Source organism: Cyprinodon tularosa, unplaced genomic scaffold (genome assembly GCF_016077235.1).
Source record: "Cyprinodon tularosa strain WSP-4 unplaced genomic scaffold, ASM1607723v1 ctg509, whole genome shotgun sequence".
Taxonomy (NCBI): Eukaryota; Metazoa; Chordata; class Actinopteri; order Cyprinodontiformes; family Cyprinodontidae; genus Cyprinodon; species Cyprinodon tularosa.
The window spans coordinates 653,161-675,276 of NW_024039240.1; the positions used below are offsets into that span (position 1 = coordinate 653,161).

At 38.6% G+C, this 22,116-nt stretch overlaps 1 protein-coding gene across 1 annotated transcript; it reads right to left on the reverse strand.

Moving 5' to 3' along the window:
* Positions 1-8: 8 nt before the first annotated feature.
* fam83hb (family with sequence similarity 83 member Hb) lies at positions 9-17,177 on the reverse strand. The gene is made up of 8 exons (XM_038303261.1): positions 16,900-17,177; positions 9,987-10,148; positions 8,679-9,011; positions 6,993-7,157; positions 6,789-6,913; positions 6,159-6,710; positions 3,659-6,023; positions 9-1,489 (listed from the first exon to the last, which is right to left on the reverse strand). The coding sequence occupies exons 2-8, from the start codon at positions 10,107-10,109 to the stop codon at positions 1,469-1,471; spliced, it is 3,684 nt and encodes a 1,227-aa protein (XP_038159189.1). The 5' UTR covers positions 10,110-10,148; positions 16,900-17,177; the 3' UTR covers positions 9-1,468.
* Positions 17,178-22,116: the final 4,939 nt, after the last annotated feature.

The window sequence follows — 22,116 nt, forward strand, 5'->3', positions numbered from 1 at the left end:
AATTAAAATCTTTTTTAAGCATTTAATTAAATACTTTTTTTTCAGAAATTGAAAACAGTGTGATACTTTTCCACTTTTAAGAGCACAATAACCCTGTGCAACTGAATCACCCTCATTAACGTCAGCAATATTTAACAAGAGCGAATCCATACTCATGTTTAAAAAATAAACACCATTAAATCTCTTTTACAGTGCATGAATATGGAAAACATGAAAAAGTTTTTTTATATATATAAATATATACAGCAGAATGGTGAATCACAAACGCGTAAACTTTAAACCGTCCGTTTTGGAGTAAATCCTTTATTCAGATGAACTCCACCAAATATTTTATTTCCCTCTTTAGGTTATAAGCAATCACCTAGTTCTTTTTTTTTTTTTTTTTTTTTTTTTATTGTGGTCAGGCCAACAAAATAGCCAGGAGTCCTGCTTAGGGCGTAGGCTTTAAAAGTGAAGCGAGTTTTGCAAGGTGGCATGGCTTTGCTCCAGAACTGTGCAATAAATACACCCAGACCTTTCTCCCTTGTTTCTCTCTTAGAGGTAATGCCTCACTGAAAACTGAGAACACAGAGAAGAATAGGTAACATGCCAACAAAACAATTTTCACAGCGACTCAGAGCAACTGTAAATCATTTACATTTGATTTGCATAGAAGTAAAGCCAGCAAGCATACAGTAGTGAACAGAAAAAGCCCTGCACTGAATTGTTATTTGACATCTTTAGCTGTGGAAAGGGTGCACATCTTAACGAAGATAAATTTTACGGCTTTGGGTTTTATAAAAAAAAAAAAAAAAAACTCTAGCTAATGCAATTTTATCTTCAACAAACATATTTATGCACACCTTATTCTCTTTATTTCAACAGTACTACGCACTTTATTTCATTGGCATTACGTCATTGTTTTAGATCTCCAACTTGGGTAAGGGCCTCGATGAGCAATTGGCATACAGTGAAACCATAAGGACACTTTCTCCTGTTAATCGGCAAACTAGTCCCAGGCAAACAAACATCTCCAGAAACAAAAGAACCATACACTTACTGCAGAATACTGCTGTGCGTATTTTGGACTGGCGTTTTTATTTTTCTGTCTGCTCCAGCATGTGCAGACGGTTTGTTTTCATCCTTGAGTCCCCCAGTCACGTTCATACAAGCTTTGTGAAGCATTAGCCAACACTGCCAGCATGCTAGTCACTTTTGTCTCTCAGTCACCATACAAGGAAAAGAGGGGTACCAGTTCTTGGCGAAGAGGCACATTCCAAACCCAGTGACTTCAGGTTGTTTTCAGCATTTTCAATATCATCTCTCCAAGTTTTATTATTTCTTTGTGTGTAAATCCAGAAAAGGCTGCAGCTTGTGCACACCGAAGTTCTTTGAGGAGTGATTGTTGTTGGCACAAGTTGGCAATGGCTGTTAGTTGATCGGCTTGCATCGATAGCTCCCTCATAAATGGTTGAAACTCCACCTTTAGTTATGCCAGACTGTTCCCCATCTGTTAACAGAGCAACAGGATTAGCAGAGACATTGATTCTGTCTGCCCTATGTCTCCAAGTTCCCAAGTGAATACAAAAATAATATTTTAAATTATGATCCCATGGATTAAGGGGGAAAAACAACAGCTGTGGGTTAGATCTGAGATAAAAACACCTGCTGGCCAAAAATAACAAAAAAGCCCATTTGATCAATCCCTAACAACAACAAAAAGAAGCAGAATCCATGATTTACTGTGGATTTACTAGTCAAAGTTCAGATTTAGATGCTGCTGCAAAATATTGCTGTTCAGATGCAAAGTATTCAATGTAGATTAATTTAAACACTTTAGCAATAAAGTTCAAACCACAAAATCCTCCACAGCCGTGTTATCGACTTAATGCTAGATGTTGCTGATAGCAGTTGCTGCTGCCAAGGGTTGCACAGTGTTGATCAACAATGATGATGACAAAATCATTTCGTTGACGCTCCTTTTTTTTCATTGATAATAGCGAAAACTGACGAGCTAAACATGGATCTTTGATGACTAAAACATGACTAGTCAGACGAGACGGGACTAAATGAAAATTAGCAGGTCATTGGTCAGACGTTTAAAATGCATCATTGTGCTGTAATCAACTAATCAGTATCAGCCGCTGCAGAAGCACAGATGGATCATGGCAGCAGCGGGAGGGTCAGAGAAAATAACCCGGAATGGTCTGTACTGCACGCTTAACTCTAACAAGCTCTGCTCTGATCTTCTATCTGTGCTTGTGTAGAAATGCATCTTTGCACGTGGAGCTCCGAGTCCGCACTTCACGCTCCATCCCTTATGGTTCACTCTCAGCAGTATGGTTCTTCCATCGCTACTTAATAAACTATGTTGCTGATCCTTCTCTGCCAAGCGTAAACATCGTTTGTCTAACTATCAAGATTTTATTTCTTCCAGCTCACAAGAGGTGATACTAAACATACTTTAATTTCTACAAAAAGGAATCCCTACATTATATCCAAATAAAATATTTCACTGAATTATGTTGATTTTTTGATAGAGCCCAATGAAAAGCTACATAGATCTTTGAATATTTCTCTCCCATTGTTCTCGTTTCTATCTATTTAAATATGATGTAAATATTTCCTTGTGTTGTCATCCAAACATTTTCTCTGTTTCCTTGAAATATGTCAACATTTTAGTTAAAATATGAATTCAATTAGGTCTGGATTGCCATGGCATTAAAGACAATTATGTACGTTCTTTCTGTATGTTTTACCTTTCAAAACCCTGTTAATTTAAATCTACTTTGACCCCTGAGCAGTGGTAACTAAGGGGCAAATTCTCAGAAAAAAGCCAAAATTGCCAAAGTAGAAAGAAGAATGTTTTTGTTCTTTGCTTTTTTGGGGCAATGAAGATTGGTTAATTTGTGCGTAATGTATAATTCATAGTAGATAAGGAAGTTTTTACTTTACAATGGAAACCTTGTATGTTTAAATATGTGTTGAACTAGATCTGCTATTTTCACAACTTTTTGAGAAACTTTTTTTATAAAGTAGAGCATTAATTCATAAAAAAGGTTTATTTGAATTCTATAAATCAAAGTTTTCTGCCCAACAGCAACGGTGAACTGCACGGCAACATTCTATACCCAGCTATTGTAGTATCGAGGCTACGGCTTTCAGTCTGGAAAGGAATCTGGTTGTTATTCAAAATTGTAAAGGTTAACTTTTTTTTTGCAACATAAAACTAAAACTAGACTTAAAAACTTTTTAAGTTTTTGTCAACCAAAACCGACTAAAACCATCACATAGCATAATGACTAAAAATTGACTAAGACTAATAATAGTTTTCGTCCTGAAGACTAAGACTAAATCCAAGATGGCTGTGAAAAACAGAATTTGTTGCACAACCAGTTCCTAGGTTCAGGGGGTAGTTCTTTTCTCACATAAGTGAAAAATTAAATCACCATTTATAAGATATGTGAGGGAGCAAACACTTTTGGATATCACTATATATTAGGTAGAACACATTAACTTAATCATTTAGCCTATTAAACATTTAAAAAAAGAGCAGATATTAAAATTTCCATTTCATCCATAAAAATCTTTATGGTTTTAATTTCTCTTAATTAAGTAATTTAATACTTAAAGCTTTTCACTATATAATATTTCTGTCAGTGCTGGTGACTTTATCTACCTCAAAGCGGCTGTAGACCTTCTTCTCCTTCCTCAGACTCTCTATCCTCTTCAGAAGCCCCTCCCTCTCCTGGGTGTTCCCCGGTTGTCGCAGAAATCGATTCTTCCTAAAGGGCTTCTCTGTCTCTTGTCCTTTGTCCGTGTCACCACTCTCTTTGTCTCCTCCAGTTTCTTCTCGCTCTGGGCGGTTTTTCTGGCTGTTGGCAGAGATTTGCTCCAGAATGACTTTAGTGTCGTCCCGCAGGTTGCTGCTGTACAGAGCAGAGCTTCCCTGGGCCTGGTAGCGCGAGGGTCCCGATTTCCCAGCTGATTCTTTATGATTGGTGGCCGGCTGTTCAGCAGTTGTGGATGTCGTGACTTTTGCTGAGGAGCCTTGCTTTTTACTGGAATCGTCCGACACCTCCATTACTGTACTCATGCCCTTGTCATCGCTCGAGGCTTTCTTCTCTTTATCCTTTGGCCCCAGGAACCCCTTTAACCTCTGAGTCTGTTTCTTCAGGAATTCAAGCGTTTTATCTTCACCCTTTCCCTTACCAATTGTGTTTAATGAAGTATTAGAACCCATAACCTTGTGCAGTCCTTCCTTAGACTCTTCATGCATTAACGTTGAAGAGCTGTGAGAGCGGCTCTTTTTCATTTCGCTCTTCTCAGCATCTGTTGCATCTTTCCCCAGGCCATCGTCGCCACAGGATATGCGACGAAGAGTCAGGGACTTGAGCTTTATCTGATCCTTCTTGATCATCTTGGGTGATGGAGGAGGCTTTGCAGACTTGGAGTCATCTTTCCTTTGGCCCTCGGTCTCATTCTCCTTTCTGTGGGGTTGTAATGTCTCTGAAAGCTTCAGGGAACTTCCAAAAGGCTTTGCAGTTATTAATGACGGCTTGACTGAACTTGATGTTGAAGGTCTTCGAGAGAGCTCTGCCAGTTTTGCAGCGATATCTGGCTTCTTGGGTTCTTTTTCTGATGAAGTGATGTTTACAGGTGGGTTTTTTGGAGGTGCCGTAGTATCGGCTGTGTCCTTCTCAGAGAGGTCTGGCTTCTTTTCAGCTGGCTCCCAAGCTTTTTGAGCCTCTGTCTCAATTTTCGGAGCCTTTCGCTTGTTCTCCAGATCTTTGAAATACTGTAGTCTACTAGATAAATCACTTACAATAGCTGAGGGCTTGGATTCAGTTGTTTCAACTCTCACTGTTGTCTTTTCTTCTTTTTCAGACGTATGGGGGGTTTCTTTTTTCTTGGTCAGATAAGTATTTTCTGGTTCCTTTTTCTGTTGCTGTTCCTCCTTCTCTTTTTCTTTCTCCTTTTCCTCTTTCTCATCTTTCCCTTTATCATAATTTTTTTCTTCCGCTTTCTTTCGCCAGTCAAGGGGCTCACGAGACCAAGACCTTCTCTTTTCAAGAATCTGGGCCACAAGGGATGAAGTGCGTCCCGGATCTAATGGGTCATCTTCTTCTGTCGCTGGTTTTAAACCAAGGCTGCCACTGTGCATCTCTGCTTTGGAAGATGAGAATATTAGTGAGGAGCGCAGACGAGAGCTACGCTGGAGGAGAGGGTTCACTCGTGAGCGGAACGATTCGTGCCTGGACAAAAAAAGATCTGGGGTTTCCTTACTCTCTGAATCTTCTACAACCTCCCTGACTGACATCCTTTCTGACTCCCTTTCCTTCTCTGGCTCTCTGTCTCTTCTTTCCAAAACAGAAGACCTAAAATCACTGAAAGAGGTAACCAGATCACTGGTTGTTGCTGGTGCAGAGTCTTTATTTTTACTTTCAGGCATATTTGGTTTTCCAAAGCGGGGTCTTATTATATCAGGTCTGGGTTTGGGGGGAACAGTTGGCGGATCCTTTACTGCAAATCTTTGAGCTAAACTCTCTGATGCACTCGGTTGCTCAGGAGGCATGGGCTCATCAAACGCGTCGTGACCCATTGGCTGAGGCAAGCCTTCCTCTCCGCCATCCTCATAGGTGCTTAAGTACGAATGGATTCTCCAACTCCTCATGCCTTGCTTCACACTTGGATCTTGGCTGTGCTCTTCATCAGACTGCTTTCCAAACTTCTCGGGTGGATGCAAATGTGTCGGCGAGCTCTGACATGCATATGGTTGGCCTATGGTTGGTCTCCGGCCAGTGGATCCTCCTCCATACCTCCCAGCTACAGGAGGACCGTGGAGCTCCTCGGGTCCCCTCAGGTCCTCTGATGAGAAGTAGTCCCTACTTCCAGGTGGGGGCTCCTGATCAGACTGATAACTTGATTCTGAATACTGGTCAATGGCAAGGTGAGGGAGGCGGCCTCGAAGTCGGTCATAATGCCCATGGCCAGAACCCGGACCAGGACCTTCAGTGTAGTAATGGCTACTTGATATTTGCTCTCTGTGAAGAAAAAATAGTTATTTTTAGTCGGTAATGAAATGTTTTTTTTCAGGAGATGACTCCGTAAAGCATTTGTTCATGAGATAAATTTAAATAAAAAAATTCTCCAACAAAGCACAATTTAGAAATAGTTACCTTTGAAAATCAGTTTCTTCCAGGTTGTTCATTACTCTGTGCTTCATGTATTGTCGGGAAGATGAGTAGTTTTCCTGAGTTCCTTCAGCGTAGCTGTGTCTCTTAAATGCACTTGAACTCATCTCCATCTGCCTGGACACAATGGACTTGCCCTGCTCCAGGAACGACTGCTGGAGACGAAACTGTTGCTGAGAATATTTTCCTATTGTGATTCCTGCACTGGGTTCCAGGGTGTGACGAAAGGGGTCATTCCTCCGGAAAGGCAGCGAGGAGTTACGATCTAACTCTCCGTAGGGGAAGGCAGGGGAAACCTCAGGCTGTCTCCTGAACCCGATGGGGTTACGCATAGACTGCGACCTCTTTAAACCGAACTGGGGGTTCATGTAGCTGCTGGTGGCCGGCTCGGGGATAGCGAGAGCAATGGATTGATCAATGACCAGAGGCTCTGATTGAGCATAAAGAATACGAAACTCGTCATCAAAAGTAGTGACTAGTTCTCCAAGGAAGAGGTGTGCCATGCAGCGGTGGATCTTCTCATATGACCACATGAAACTAGAAAAAGAAAAAAAAAGTCTTAGCATTTACAGATTAATTGACAATATAAATAGACGATTTCATCCACTGACTTACCTGTAGTTTCCACTGAGTACAGCCCTGCAGTCAGTCAAGAGAAAACGATCCTTCAACTGTCCTTTAAATGTATTTCCTGACCGTGAGTAGTATGTGACTCCTGCGACAGTCCTGACGCGCATCATCTGTAAACAGAAATTGGACTTGCAACTGCCGACCATGTCAAATTTTGTTAAGGGTAATAAAAAAAAAATTGAAACTCACATGAACTGATTCCAGGTTGACTTTGCAGCTTAAAACCATAGCGACAAAGTGAGGCGCGTCCTTCTCGTCCAATAAAATGTAAACAGGCACCATGCGTCCTGCTGCTTCCAAGAGGTCAGAAAAAATGTCAACATCTGTGAACATGTCCATTGCAATTGCGATAACCTAGACGGGGAGGAAAAAAAAAACTTAATCAAGGGATATGGCCAGGCATGGCCACACTTGTAACAACTCTAAATCAGCCATTGTAATTTTATTCTTAGCAATTTTAGGCGGCTAATAGGAGATAACAAAAGGGTTTCCTCTATTGCAGAACATTTTCTACTGATGATGCCCCATCTTATACCCACTTTTGCATCCGAGGATAAAAAATTGTCTTTTTTCTACGCATGTAAGGAATATCAGTCTTGTGACACCAATAAAAAAAAAAAAATGTGCTGAAACCTGCACACTGTTAACATAGCAGGCCAATTGGATAGACTTGTACTGCTGTAAATGCCCACACCAAAAAATGATTTTATCAACCAAGAAGCCAAAATGGAGTCACTTTAATGATAGAAAAGAAAGGTAGGATGATGTGAGTTAATTGACATGCAGGCAATTTAAACCATTTCATTTCCTGAATAATATCGAAGCCCGATTGTTTTTAGGAGTGTATCTGATCCAAAACAGGATCAGAGCCCAAAGTTTATAGTTTTTAGATTAAAATGTACAATTCAATTATATTATTGAACACTTGTAAGTCAATTTACATCTATAATTAATTAAAAATAACAAACTAAAAAGAGAACAGAACTATTTTGCCATGGCTTCTTAAGCATTTAGGATGTAAAAATATAAAATTGTAATTTATGGATATGAAATGGAGAAACAAATTGGCAAAGGTACGAACTGAGCCAGGACTTTCTGATTTTTTTTAATATATGTGTTTATTGTGGAAGATGAGGTCACTGTTGTCAGTCTTAACAAATTATTTTTCCAAACTTAAGTTTCAAGCCTTTTATGAAAGGCTTAAAACTAAATAACTATACCCCTCCTTCACGCATTTGGCTACGCTGAGTGTATCTGCAATGCTAAATTTACATGAGGTTTGTAGAGTGAGTCATTGTATTTTGTAGCTGTCATTTCTCCATGTGCACGCCGAGGCACCGACTTCAGGAGAGATGCTAAAAGTAAACGCCTGCGAGACACAGACATGTACTCTGTAAATTCAAACTTAAACATAGGACAAATAAAGACATGCTCCTTCAAACCAACTGGTTCGACTGCTTGTCACATTTGGCAGCCGGTGTACTGTTAATCATATTTTTAATTTAGCTGAGGGCCAGTCGGTTAGAAATTTGACTAAAGGGAGTGCTGGAAATTTTACCAGAGGTAGAAAAAAAAGGGAGTTAAAATTAATACTGCAACTTGATTTAATAAAGTTAGAGTTCAGACCTGCCAGCACTTTATCAAACTGTTTTTCTCTTTTTTTTTTATTTTACCGGTAGATAAAGTTGATTTACCTAGTGTATAGTGATAAGAAAACAGATATATCAAAGCCTGACACAAACGCATCAAGCTGCAAATTTAATTCCAAATACTTTATATATTTTGGGGTATTTTTGTAGGCAGTTTTAATACGTATATATCTGGTTCTGCACAATGTGATGCTTAAGTCTCGTTAACACTGGCCTTCGTGCTCACCTGGCGTGCATTCTTGATGAGTCTCCTAGCTTGTTCTTTAATGCTAGGCATTTCTGGGTCAGACGGGTTGACCAGGGTTGTGACCTCCGTGGGTCCAATGAAACTGTGCTGTGAAAGCGGCCATCCCAGGTCCAGGCCCGGTGCAGCCAGGTCTGACTGCATTGGCCAGTAGGTGTCCGAGGAGCCCTCTGCATCCAGTCCACCCTCATAATACGTTAGCTCGGGGGCCCCAGAGGCCTGGCTGGGTGCCTGGACTGTGGACTTGATGTGTTCAATTTCAGTCGAGGACAGGAAGCCCGCCAAATCCGATTTCTGGAGGAAATCAAAGTAACCCTAGGGGAAAACCAAAAAACAAGTTCAATGCCTCATAAAAGTAGCATATACAACACAGTGAAAAAGTATTTGTTGGATACTGTTTTTGTAATTTATAAATGAAGATATCATCTTTTAGGCAAGACAGCAATTTTCCTAAGTCTTGGTCGTGACTTTTCCTTGGTTAATTGCTTTAATTGAGCCATATTGCTGCATTTTACAACATTAATAAACCTGTTTGGTTATGCTACATCAAAATCAGATTTAAGTCCAAGCTTTGATTTGGCAGCTTGAAAACCTTTATTTAGCTGTTTTTTAGCGAGTCAGAGATTGAAAGATAATTTTCCTGCTCCATCATATAGGTAGGGTTATGGTCACAAAATAATGTTCCTACATCCTACATGAAGATTTTTAACTATAAAGCAGAATTCATGGTTATATCAGTAGATACAAGGATTTACTTTCTTTTTATGTAGTAGTGTTTTTCACCTTGGATGTAAAATCATTGATACTGACCCTAACTGTAACAAATGACGGGTTCAGTGCTCTAATTTTTATCCTGGAATATTTTTCCAAATCTCCTGGATAAGTTACTGATGCACTGGTGGATTAATTTTGGTTTGCGGTCTATAGTCCAGGTTTCTTTTCTTTTAATCTACTTTATAGAGGCAGGTTCCATTTTGGGGATTTCTTCATTTTACAGCTTTGAAAGTAACTATGCCTGGGTGTGTCTACTAAAATTGAACCTTACTCTCTTAAAAAAGCGATAAATTACAGTTAATGAATGATCAAACAAAAAAGGTGATTACTTTTTCACATAAGCCTTGTTCTGTTTGGATAGACTTTCTACTAATAAACAACTTCATCATTTGAGAGATACCTTTGTATTTACTTTGGATTTGTTGATATCAAACATTTAAGTATGAAAAACTAAAAAACTACAAATTCTTTATCAAAGTCCTTTTTCTATCAAGGCGAAAGAATCATAATTGGTACCTGATGGTCTTTTTCCAGCAGAGCATCGATAGCTAGACGATAGTCCTCGCGGTAGTGTGGGGGCAGATAGTTTGGGTCGAGGGGATTATCTCCAACTGATGAGCTCTGCGACCGGTGCGGCATTGTTGGACTGGGTGTGGTCGAAAGTCAAGTCAAAAGCCTCTGCAGGAAAGGTGAAAACAAGCAAGTAGAACAGACTTAACTTAAAGGAGTCTTAGAATCGGTAGAGCAAACACGAAAGCAGCCGAGACCAAAGAAAAGGATGCTTTCCTGTGTTTAGATCACCTTGCTTTTGTCAGCACACTCACTGTAAAAACACTCTACTCCCTCATTAAGAACAAACAATACCATAATTCAATAAAAAGGTAAAAAAAAAAAAAAAACTAGCAAGACAAAGGCCACTTGGTGTTGAGATACAAGAGCAGGCTGGTTTCCTATAGCGAACAATGAAACTGTTGTTGGTAAATCAATGCCAAGGGATTAAAGGTAACTTACTCCAACTGACTATAAAACATAATTACTATGGGATTCATCCCAATCTTTATTTGGTAGGGCAAAAAATATCTGGATTTTTTGAAGCTCGTTCTTTTTTAAATTTAGCATAATGTTGTGACTTTGTTCAAATGTAATTAAACTGATTTTTGGGATGTTATTTTGAAAGATCCCAATTGGTTTTATTGTCTTTTTCATGAAACACTAAACCTGCAATAAAACATCCAACGATAATGCCAATCATGAACTATTGAGGGATTAAGCTTGTAGTATAAACTGCAAACCAGACTTTGGACACAGAAACAACAGGAGGAAGAAAATACAATGGAAGGAAGACGTACTGGAAAAATGACACAAGAAAAAGACCCTGGTAGAGGTGGGAAAGGCATGAGGAGGTGTATAGACAAGTCTGTTCGTACGAGGACTACGAGCTTGTCGTGCCGGTGCGTCATGCTTCATGCTGTCTGTTGTTGGCCTTGACAAGACAGTGTCTAAAGGCTTCCATAAATCTCCTGTAAGCCACTCATGACTTTTAACTTACAAGAAAACCTGCTGTGTAAAGCATGGTTTACTCTTCTTATGCAACGTCAAGATCACGATCACTTAATGAATACAGACCACCACTGAAAAGATTTTGTTTTGCTATTAGATAAAGACAGTAAAATTAGTAACCTGCAGATTTGAGTCAAGCTGTATCACATTACTGATAAGTTAATAGATCATATGACTTAGACACAAGATAGAGTGATTAAAGCTACATTTTAATTAGATTAAACCTCATTAACCTTTTTTCCCCACAAATAAGCCTGTGGTCCCAACAGGAAGTGTTCTTCTGTCTTGGTTTTTCTGGCTAACTGGAGGTCTAGTTGAATTATCAGGGTGTGTCGTGGGCTCTGGCTGAGGGAGAACTTGTACCTGCTATAAAGGTTTGTATAATGGGCTCTGTGTAAACGTTCAGGGCTTGGTTACGTTGATAGCAAAGGGCACAATTCCTAACCCACAAACAGTGGAAGAACCCATTTGACTCAGCCAGTGGTGAGTCATCCAATATGTCCTGGCGTGGCCGGGCCGGAGGATAAAATTGCAACAGAGTACAGCTTTGTAATTTATCTATGGACAAAATTGCTTGCTTCCGTTTTATTCACTAGTTTCATGAAAATTGGTCCTTTTTCTCCTCTTCAACTTCTTGTTATCATCATCATTTAATGCCCCTTAGTTCTACATTTCTGCCTACTTTCCAAAATAATCAAACCAACTCAGTTGATCTTTTAAATTTTCCTCTAAATTCTTAAATGACCTTCAGCAGCTTTGTTGGTTGAAAACTATGCTGCAGCTTCAGTGAAGCACGTGAAAATGACAAACTTTGAATTTTTCTCAGCAGGTAAACCTAAAATTATAGGCTGTTGGGTAACACAAAAGAAAAACAGCTGTTGAAATACTCGAAATAAAGATACGGTTGCCAACAGCTATACTTTTTATGATCATTACTATGTAATTACAAGTTTTAACATTTTTATTTTCTAGACTTCTCACAAAATGTACGGTAATGGTTAAAACATTTCAAATAAATTGTAATACTTGCTCAAATATAAATATATATAAATTTCTAAAAATCAAATATGAGAATATAAATAGATGATAATTAAAATTTATGTTTTAGATATAAGTTTTAGATTTTCTTGTTAATTTATTAAATCAGGTTAAATCATTTTAATACCTGAAGGAATTAAAAATTAGTTTAAAAATTTACTAGGACTTGGCTGGTGATATGTTTTTATGGTATAATTCAATTCAGGTTATAAATATAGCGGCAACTCACAACACGTCATTTCAAAGAACTGTACAGAGATAATTCAACCAGATCAGATTATACAGTCAGATTAGCTCAGAGTTTTCTATCTAAGAAAACCAGCTCATGAACTCGACAGCAATCCTTAACACTAAGCATGCATACAGCGACGGTGGAGAGGAAAAACTCCCTTTTAACAGGAAGAAACTTCCAGCATAATAAACAAGGTATCATGGAATAAGCATAAAAACATATAACATAGTCTAAATACATTGAGTAGAGTTTCACAAATGTAACTATATGGAGTGATTAATAAGTCAGGTGGTATTTTCAGGTAGCTAGCCTGCAGTCAGATTCTTTGGAGACAGAAGTTTACCAATTGCAGTTTTAAACACATTAACGTTATTTAAAAAAAAAAATGTAGTTATTCTGGTTTTTACTGCATTTTTTTCCCCCTTTTTTGTGTGTTGTGAATAGAAAGTTTCGTTGCCTTTTTCCAATTTGCTGACAGGTAGTGACTAGCAATATGGGGGTTTTATTCCAAGTAACATAAGGCAGTGAAAACGCCAGAGTAGGAAAAATTCCAATACTTTACATGTCATTAAAAATAAAATTTATTAACCTCAAAAGTTGAAAATGTTAGCAAATTTGAAACAATAAGCTCTTAAAACTGTTCAAGTTCAATTAACAGCAGCTACTTGAGCCACTGTAGACTTTGTCTTCATCTGTGAGACTTTTTTAAATAAATGTTCTCATCTCTAATTGGCTACAAAGATCTCTGTCCTTCTAAAACCAGAAATTCACTTTTTATTCCAAGGTTTGGATGCATACACCTTATAGAATCCAGTGAAAAAGAACATGCAAGACAGTTGTAAGTATTTAAGGATTGTTATGAGCAGACAGTGATTATTCAAACCTTTTTAATAGATATCACTAATTTAGTCAAAGTGATTTCAATCCATGTAAAAGAATTTCCAAATAGGTCATTTTTAACAAATTCCCAGTGTAAAAATATCAGTTTAAGGCCTTTGTAGGAGTTTATGCTTCAAAAATAAACTTTTTCATGACTCATCCGTGTTTATTAAAATTCCTGAGAATACCTGAACGATTTAAGCCCTGAGGTAGTTATGAGCGAAGAGCCTAACTTGTGCACAAAGACAACAAACAGCATTGTGGTTTGTTCTTCACCCTGCTCACCTATGGGTCACTGCAGGATGAGGCAGTGGAGGAACACCACTAGCTGACAGGTAGGATATCAAAACAGATAATGATGGTTTGTCTGCTGCTATGGCAACAGAAGTGTGCACCAAACTGATCCAGAGCTCTGTATTGCTCTTTGTCCCAGACAAAATGTACCTAAACAAGACCAGTGAAACTCTAAACCAGAACAATACAGCAGCAAAAGGCTGCCATAGACTTGAAGTGCGCACTGCATGTTGCATGTTTCATGTTTCATCAACATTCCTGGACGAGGCGACAGGAACAACCGCTAATTAATCAGTCCTGGTGTGGGAATAAACCCTAAAAAGGCAGAGAGGACACAAAAAATCAAGAAGTATCTCTCTCTCTCTCTCTTCATCCAAACACGCCTCGCTGAACAAATAGCCGGTTTGATCCAGCATGTTTCTTTCAGGTGTTAGAACTCGTTGCAAAAAGAGCAATACCTGAGAACAGGTTTAGGGGCCCATAACGTTCTGATGCTCCTGTCAGGGTTTCCAGCTTAATGTACACAACCTGAATAAATCCATACACTAGGCTCTTCCTGTCTCACTGTATAACTTCACACCTCAACAAGGCCGTTGAATGAAGCACAAAGGGCGGCTCAAACACACAGATGAACACGCATTGAATGTGTGACAACACTCGGCGGCTCACATTCTCCCGGTTTTTTTTTTTTTTCGCGGCTAGAAAAACAGGTCCTCTGAGGTGCCCGTCATCTGTTCCAACTGCCTTCAGGCCTGCGGTCAGCCTGAACGGAAAACTCAGCGGCTGAAGCTTTCAAGCATTTTTCCACCTCTCTTTTCCTAAAGCACATTAACCTTTCAAGATATACAAAAACAGACAGCGCTTAAAGAATGATATGCAGACACTTGGAAATGTGACAAGATTCAATTAGGAGACACACGCATTGGGGACAGGAAAAAAAACTGGCATTGAAGAGCTTTTTTTTTCCCCCACAAATTACAACCACATGTTGGGGGCTATTCCTGTACAGTGACTCACTCTGCAGAATCGAGGAGAAAAGCTGTAAAAAAGCAGCTTTTTGCATGAAGTTATGCTACTGTTAGAGCCTGCAAACCAGTCTTCCTTGCTCAACAGAAAGGACTATAATCAAAAGGCTTGAAGCTCCACTAAGCCCATCTCAACGAACACCAGAGCATGCAAAGCATTGTTCAAACAAGCCATGAGACATGCTTATAAAATGTAACCACTTGTTAAAATGCCCTGATGATAAGGCTCGGCCGGTCAGGAATGAAGACTGCAATGTTTTCTACAATCACTGAAAGCATCATAGAGACAAATACACTCTCTAATGAGGAAGTGGTTACCATGTGTTAAATTCTCAAAGTTAGTTATTTTCAGCATCAATGAGTTGTTTCAAAATGAAGAAACACAGAGATGTAAATCCATTTTCTTCATTGACATGTCAACAATTGGTCAAAATTGTTAAATAAGAGCTTATTACAGCAATTTGGATGCATCTATTTTATCCTTTAAGAGGGAAGTTCCTAAACTTTTCCATTTCAACCAACAAAATTGTATAATTGTTGACCTATGACCTAAACTATTGGTTGATTATACAAACATTTCTACAAACCAAAATAGATGTGTGGTATTTTTTAAGTTAGGTTTTTTGGTTTTTAAACACATAAATATGCATCAGCATTAATATTTGTGGTGTTTAGTCCAATTATGTAGAGGCTTTAAGACCACATGCTTGTTGATTCATGGGTCATGACCCCAACTTTGGAAATAATTGATTTAAAGGAATCAAATTCTCTCCTGCACAATATTATTGACACAATGATAGTGTGTTTAACACATCATTTTGAAAACATTACAGTTAAAAAACTACATCGCCAACATAGATCCTGAAAACAGCTTAAAAAATTACCTCTAATCATATTGCTTTTCTATTGAAAGTGAAATCCTGCTAAGCTGCAGAACTCGGTTTGATGCCCTGTCTGGTCCTAACATTTAATATAATCAATTTAAAACATTTTCTATGTAATAGTTTGAGAAACAAAAGCAAAACAGCTTTTCGTCTTAAATATATTAGGTCTCAGATAAGGTAGGATGCAATTCCTCCTAACTAGGTTATATCTGACCTTTAACCATCAGGATAAGATTGTAAATAAAGATTAAGAGATGTGTTTTTGCTGTTAAAGTTTTGCTGCTAAAATAGTTATAGAGCTACACAGTATGTCAAAGCCTATATCGAGATATAATCTCTTTATTTTGGTCATTGCGATTTAAAAGCCTCTAAAAAATTAGCCAGAAAAGCCCACCAAAAAATTTATAACAATTATTTCGCCAAGTATATAATAAAAAATTACAAAATATAATGTCTTTGAAACAATTGTTTGAAAAAGAAAATCATAAAACCAGCAAATTCACCAGTAAATTACTGAAAAACGCTGTAATGATATCCTGTTATATATACAGAAATTTTAGAAATGTTTAAAAGTATCAGATCACTGTTATAGAATAAAGTTATTAATATATATATATATATATATATATATATATATATATATATATATATATATATATATATATATATATATATATATATATATATATATATATATATATATATATTCAATTCAGTTTATTTCTATAGCGCCAATACACAACACGTCATCTCAAGGCTCTTTACAGTTCACCAGATCATACAGTCAAATTGATTCAAAGTTTCTATCTAAGGAAAACCTGTTGATTGCGTCGAATCATTGACTAGATGGCAATCCCTCACACTAAGCATGCTTGTAGCGACAGTGGAGAGGAAAAACTTCCTTTTAACAGGAAGAAACCTCCAGCAGAACCAGGCTCAGTGTGAGCGGCCATCTGCCGAGGCCGACTGGGGTTCAAGGAGACAGAAGCAGAAATACAAAAAGCGACTGTAAAAGGCGGCCCCATCCAGGAAACACACAGCCAGGCAGACGAGCTCTGATAAAAAAAAAATTTATATATATTTTATATAAAGAAGCTGTAAACAGATTATAAGTATTATAAGCAGATAATTCATTTTTAGAAACTGTCCATAATTGTTCTTATAGTTCCTCCTTCAGTGGACTGGGAGAAAAAAGGATAAAAGACAGGGAGCCCTGTGTTTCTGTGCTCTGACTGTAGAGAGCAGTCTGCTCAGGGCGTAGCAATAATGTACAGCAGCTACCTGGATCACCTAAACCTGTAAAAACTGCTGCCTGTTGAGGAGGAAAGTTTCTTGGCTTGATTTTACTTTTATAACCATGCTCATAGAAAGTTACAACAAGTTGGAATATTTAGCATGGTCTAGATAGTGTGTAATTTAAGAGATCAGATAGTAGAGATGGTATAATTAAAGCATTATAGTCGCTTTATGCAAAGAAGTGTTTTGCTCCAGATGGCTGAGTTGATCCATTTTCGTACCTCCTTCGCTTCGCAGCACAACTTGTTCCCCCTGCTGTCTCCGGAGCGACCGGGCGGTTCGCTCTCCGCCTTCGACTCGGGCCTCCTTTCTCGTCCGAGTGTCACATTCCTCAGATCGGACAGGAGCCGCACCCCCCCAGTCCTCCGCCTGGAGCCTGCGCACTGACCGTGTACTCGTTCCCCCCTCCACGGGGCTGAGGGCTCCTCTCGGCAGTGTGAGATCCTCCGTGGGGATACTGGCTGTAGGTCAGCGCTGTGAATGAGGGAAAGTAGAGGAGTAGCTAAAAGGAAGGGCTTTCCCACCGGTGGAGAGACTCCTCCCAGCGCAACAAGGGAAAACATCATTGGAAGTTTGCTTCCTCTGCTTTCTTTCAAATGTGGGCTCAGTGGAATGGGTCTTAATGGCGCTTTTGTTATCAGTTCTTTGAAGGATCTCACCTTTAACCGCTTCACAAAAACATTTCAGACTCCGGCCATCAGTTAGGGAGCTGGGTCAGAGGCGGTACTACATAGGGGCCAACAGGGGCCAGCACCCCTGTTAAATTATCCCTGGCCCAAATTATGGCCCCTTTACTGAAGACCAGTGTTTGGGGGAACACATTACAAAAATAACAAATAAGCAGAATATATGGGTCAGTTGGAACAGAAGCGTACTTGTGACATCACCACGCACTCGGATCGCATTCGGATCGTCTTTAGCTGAATTTCACCTCCTGTTATTAAAGGAAAATGCCCTTTTTTAACATTTGACCCTTGATTTGATGTTATTACATCATGTTCTACTCACCCATATGAGTTTTGTGTCATTTGGAGCTGTTCTGAAGATATTCCGTTAGGTTATATCCAAGTAACGTCTTCCTATGGGCAACGACTTGAAGGCACAAACTAAACTGTTCATAATATATTCTTTATGGTACGCCAGCATTCATTACATTAAGGCCCGAGACATCTGCGGTTATATTTCTTATATTTATATCTTTTAAAAACAAAGCGTGTGTATGACGTCAGTGTGAAAAAAAAGGCGTTTTCCTTTAGTTTGGAAAAAAAAACACAGCAAGTAGCTTAAATAAAGAGCAAAAGATGACTTTTTTGCTCTCTTTTAGAAGACTTGTGCCATTTCTCAATTCATTAGAACACGAGAACGGACTCGTGTCCTTGCCATGTATGTTCTTGAGAAGAACACAGGAAAGTCTGGACTCGGGGAGAACTGGCAGCATAAATATGGGTCAGTTGGAACAGAAGCGTACTTGTGATGTCACCACGCACTCGGCTCGTCTTTAGCCGAATTTCACTGCCTGTTATTAATAGTCCCTAGATAATAATAAACTCTTACTTTTTTCTTTTAATGGAGGAATAATAATTAACACAGTCAGATAAACACAAATCAAATGAACATTTTGCCAAATAAAAGAAAAAGAAATTGGCATCAGAGCCAGCGGTCCTTCACACATGGCTATGCTGCAGATGGGTTAAGGTTAGCCCTGGCTGCTGTTAATCACAGAGGTCCGCTGGTTGCTGTGGTCCTCTCAACATCTGAAATTGTTTTTAAATTAAGCACTAAATCAGTAAATGGGCCATATAGTGACGCTTTAAAGTATAATATTCTCGCCTCAAATTATCTTAAACATCCTTTTATTGAACAACAGCAACAGAAAAGTGAACTTTTAACTTAAAACTCTGAGCTCTGTGAGCGCTCCCCTGGAAGCTGCTGCTGCTTTGGGGCATGCTGGGACAGCTATTAATATCACGAATGGTTTGCTCTGATGCATACTCTATAAAGCGGCAGGGGTGAGAACAACATCCGGGGACTTTGTCCGTTCTCGTTCTGCGAGTCTGATGACGTTTCACAAGTACAAACATCACAGGAAAATGCACAAGTACACATATTGAGAAACAGCATTGTTTTATATCAGGAGAAGACGGTTTCAAAACAACAGATGAAGAAGACGGTTTTAAAGGAAAAGTCTGGTCATATTCAGAATTCGGGAACTAACTTTAATAGTCTTGCAACCTTAATAGTTCTGTTCCCTTTTGCAATCACTGAAATATGCACATACAATAACAACACATTGCTTCTTAATTTCAGCAGTGCCGTAAAAAAAATTATGAGTCACATTTTACTCATTCATACGTTGCTTCTGAAAATAAAAAATTGTCACAACAGTTTGGCTGTGTACATTTTCAGTCATCCGGGTCATGGCAACCACACACAGGTTTAAAATGGAAGGCTATCAGACTTTCACTCAGTTTCTGAAGAAGTTCCGACACCTATCCAGGAGTGTTTCTTATTTCTTTTGGCTTGCAACAGATTGCTCAGGTGCAAGAGATACAACAGTTTATTGAAATAAACTGAATAATATACCATTCTGACTGGCAATAGGATTCCTACACCTTTTTTAGGTGTGTTTTCAATCACCTCTAAGTAAATTAAGCCCAATTTTAACATACGGTACAAGTGGGAAAATGACTCAGTAAAATGCTTTACAGATTAATCTTTGATTTTTCAATCTGTAGTTTCAGTGCCTCTTTCCTCAATAAAATACCTTGTTCAGCTTAATTCAAAAGAGGTAAAATACAGAATAACTTCATTGTTTTTTTTTTTAGAACTGCTTTAAAAATAGAGCTATTTTTTCAGAAAAGGGAGTTTGACAGGTTTCTCCCACTGATTGTAAATGCTAAGGAACTTTGCAGGTCAGCTGTGGTGCTTTCCTCTATGGTTATTTGTCGCTTCTTAAAGTATTTCCTTTGAAAAAGAAGCCAAACATTGATCATCACCCAAACCAGGAGATCAACTTGAGATTTTCACTCAATACATTTTTTAGTTGTGAATGCAGCGCTTCCCTAAGAGACAAATTAACAGCACTGTCCATACTTTATTACAAAATCAGACAGAATTAGTGACACATCTAACACTAGTATAAATGTAACTGAAGAATATTTTCATTTCTAAATTGATTAGAATGTGTCAAATCTTTTGATTAGTAACCGAATAATTTATTTTTGGTGCACTGATAAGGCTCCACATTTTTCCAACTTCAATTGGGCTGTCTTCTAAATTGTAAAGACAGGTTGATTAAATGACGATAGATGTGTGAGGATCTTTATCAGTCTAATAGTTGCTACCAGAAAACCGCTATTTGCAGCTTACATCAAACATTAACATTTAAAACAACTAGAACTGCAGCAACTAAGGCAGGACGAGCAGCCAGTTTTCTTTCTGCTATAGGAGTGATACAGTAGGTACTGTAAAAAGGATTGATGTAGGCACACAGTGCATTCAGCTTGTTTGTAATTTCTGCCTTTTGAGTAAAAAAGGTATATAAATAAACACCCTGTCAGAACTGCAAAATAATATTTTCATGCAAAATGTAGCTGCTGCAGTGCAGTTTATTAACGCTTTTTACACATCTTTGCTAGAGGGGTAAAGAATAAGGTGTAGACTAGACTGTTGATTGATGCTCTCTTAAGTTGTGATCAGTACTAGTTGTTATGGAAACAGACCAATATTTGTGTCATTCTAGTTGCACCCTTGGAAATTTAACCAGCAAATGATTTATCAAGGGAATATGGAAAAAAAAACCAAAAAGTATTTTCTTTCTTTCCAAAAAATACACAGCATGCACGCATGCAACTAAAATGACAGATAATGGATCTGTTGCCATAACATATAGTCTAAAACTATATTACTTAATGCTGTGCAATAATCTTGCCCAGTGTATCCATCCACTTAAGAGCATCAACAGGAAGTAAGCCTTTCAACATAAAAGTAAACTTCACAATAAAACAAACCTGTACTGATATCCATCTACTTAATAAAAATGACAAAAGTAAAAGAAAAAGGGATTGCACAAAAAATCCAAATAACTCTATAATCTAAATATTTCTTTTTTATGGCTCTAACATTAGACCTTCATGAATAACTAAGTGGGGGGGAATCATTTTTAATAATAAACATCAATAAAAATGTTTAATCAGTCTCATAATGTCATCATTATCTTGTTTCCTTTATTAGCTTTAAGTTTTTTTTTTGGATTGTTCACAATTAAAATCATTCTAATAAATATCTATTAATTTTTTAAAATATTTATTAACTTTACTTTGTGTTTTCCTTAGAGTTCTGCCTAAAAACTCTGATGTCGAGGAATCGTCTGTTGTTTTTCTCCATGGTGAATCACTGAGGCTAAATCGACTATTTAATCATTTCCCCTTCTCTACAGAAGGCTCCTTAAAACCAGTCTCACCACTGCATGCTGTAACGTCTCATTTGATCTCCTCAGAAAAGGTTGGATCTTGCAAAGCATGCTGCTGCGTGTACCCTCTGTAAACCAACATTTAACCCTGACACTACTTCAGCTGACTTTTCTCACACTTCTGCTTCGCTTTCACTGATATGAAACCATGCAATCTTCACCTAAAAGAAAGCAATCCTGACATCAGCTCAGGGTGCAAGAGTGATAAATCTATAGACCAGTGAGCTTGTTTTATAGACTCTCCTTTGCCCTGAAAATGTGTTCATTGCACAGGACACACCTTGTTTGATAGGCTTTTGATAGCTCACAGCATGAATGTTCTGCTCTTAAGGGCGTGGCTGTTGTCAGAATGTCTACCCAATCATGCCCTCATATCACTAACACTCACACAATGGAGGCCATGTTTCTTTACTCTCGCCACGTATGTTTGCTCTAGCTCTGTTAATGTTACATCAACGTGAAATGTAAGGAATGGGAGTGTGAGCTTTTGCCCACCGCTGAGGGGAACAGCCACACGCAGTCTCTGAAAGTGAGGAGAAATGAAACAGGCTGAACACAGACTGAAGCAGAGGAAAAAGAGAGAGAAAGTACAGGAATTGCCTTTTATACATGAATGAGTTCTGAAAGCAAATACTGGCAGGTAGAGAGATGCAGACATGCTGGGTGCGGCTGCAATGAGGAATGTGCTTAAGGCATCTTACCACACCCAGCTTCCCATCTCCCTGCCACCCCCACCCCCCCTCTTTATCTGACGTTAAGTCTTACAAACCTTCGTCTCTCAGCCTCTCTCTGCCCGTCCCCTCCCTCCTGAGTCACCTGTCAGCAGGTATGCAGGGCTGAAACGGAGAGAAAACCTATTGCAGCCTCAGCACACCTAGCTGAGAAGCCCTGTGAGCAATAAAGAGACCAATGGACTGAAAAATGCTTTTTAAAGAATGAGTTACATGAGTTACAAATATTGCAAGTA

Coding starts and splice junctions, on each gene's coding strand:
- fam83hb (XM_038303261.1), bottom strand. CDS start 10,109: ATGCCGCACCGGTCGCAGAGCTCATCAGTTGGAGATAATCCCCTCGAC. Junction 6,711..6,788: donor GTACTCAGTGGAAACTACAG/GTAAGTCAGTGG, acceptor TTCTTTTTCTAG/TTTCATGTGGTCATATGAGA. Junction 1,490..3,658: donor AGGTCTACAGCCGCTTTGAG/GTAGATAAAGTC, acceptor CTCTGTTAACAG/ATGGGGAACAGTCTGGCATA.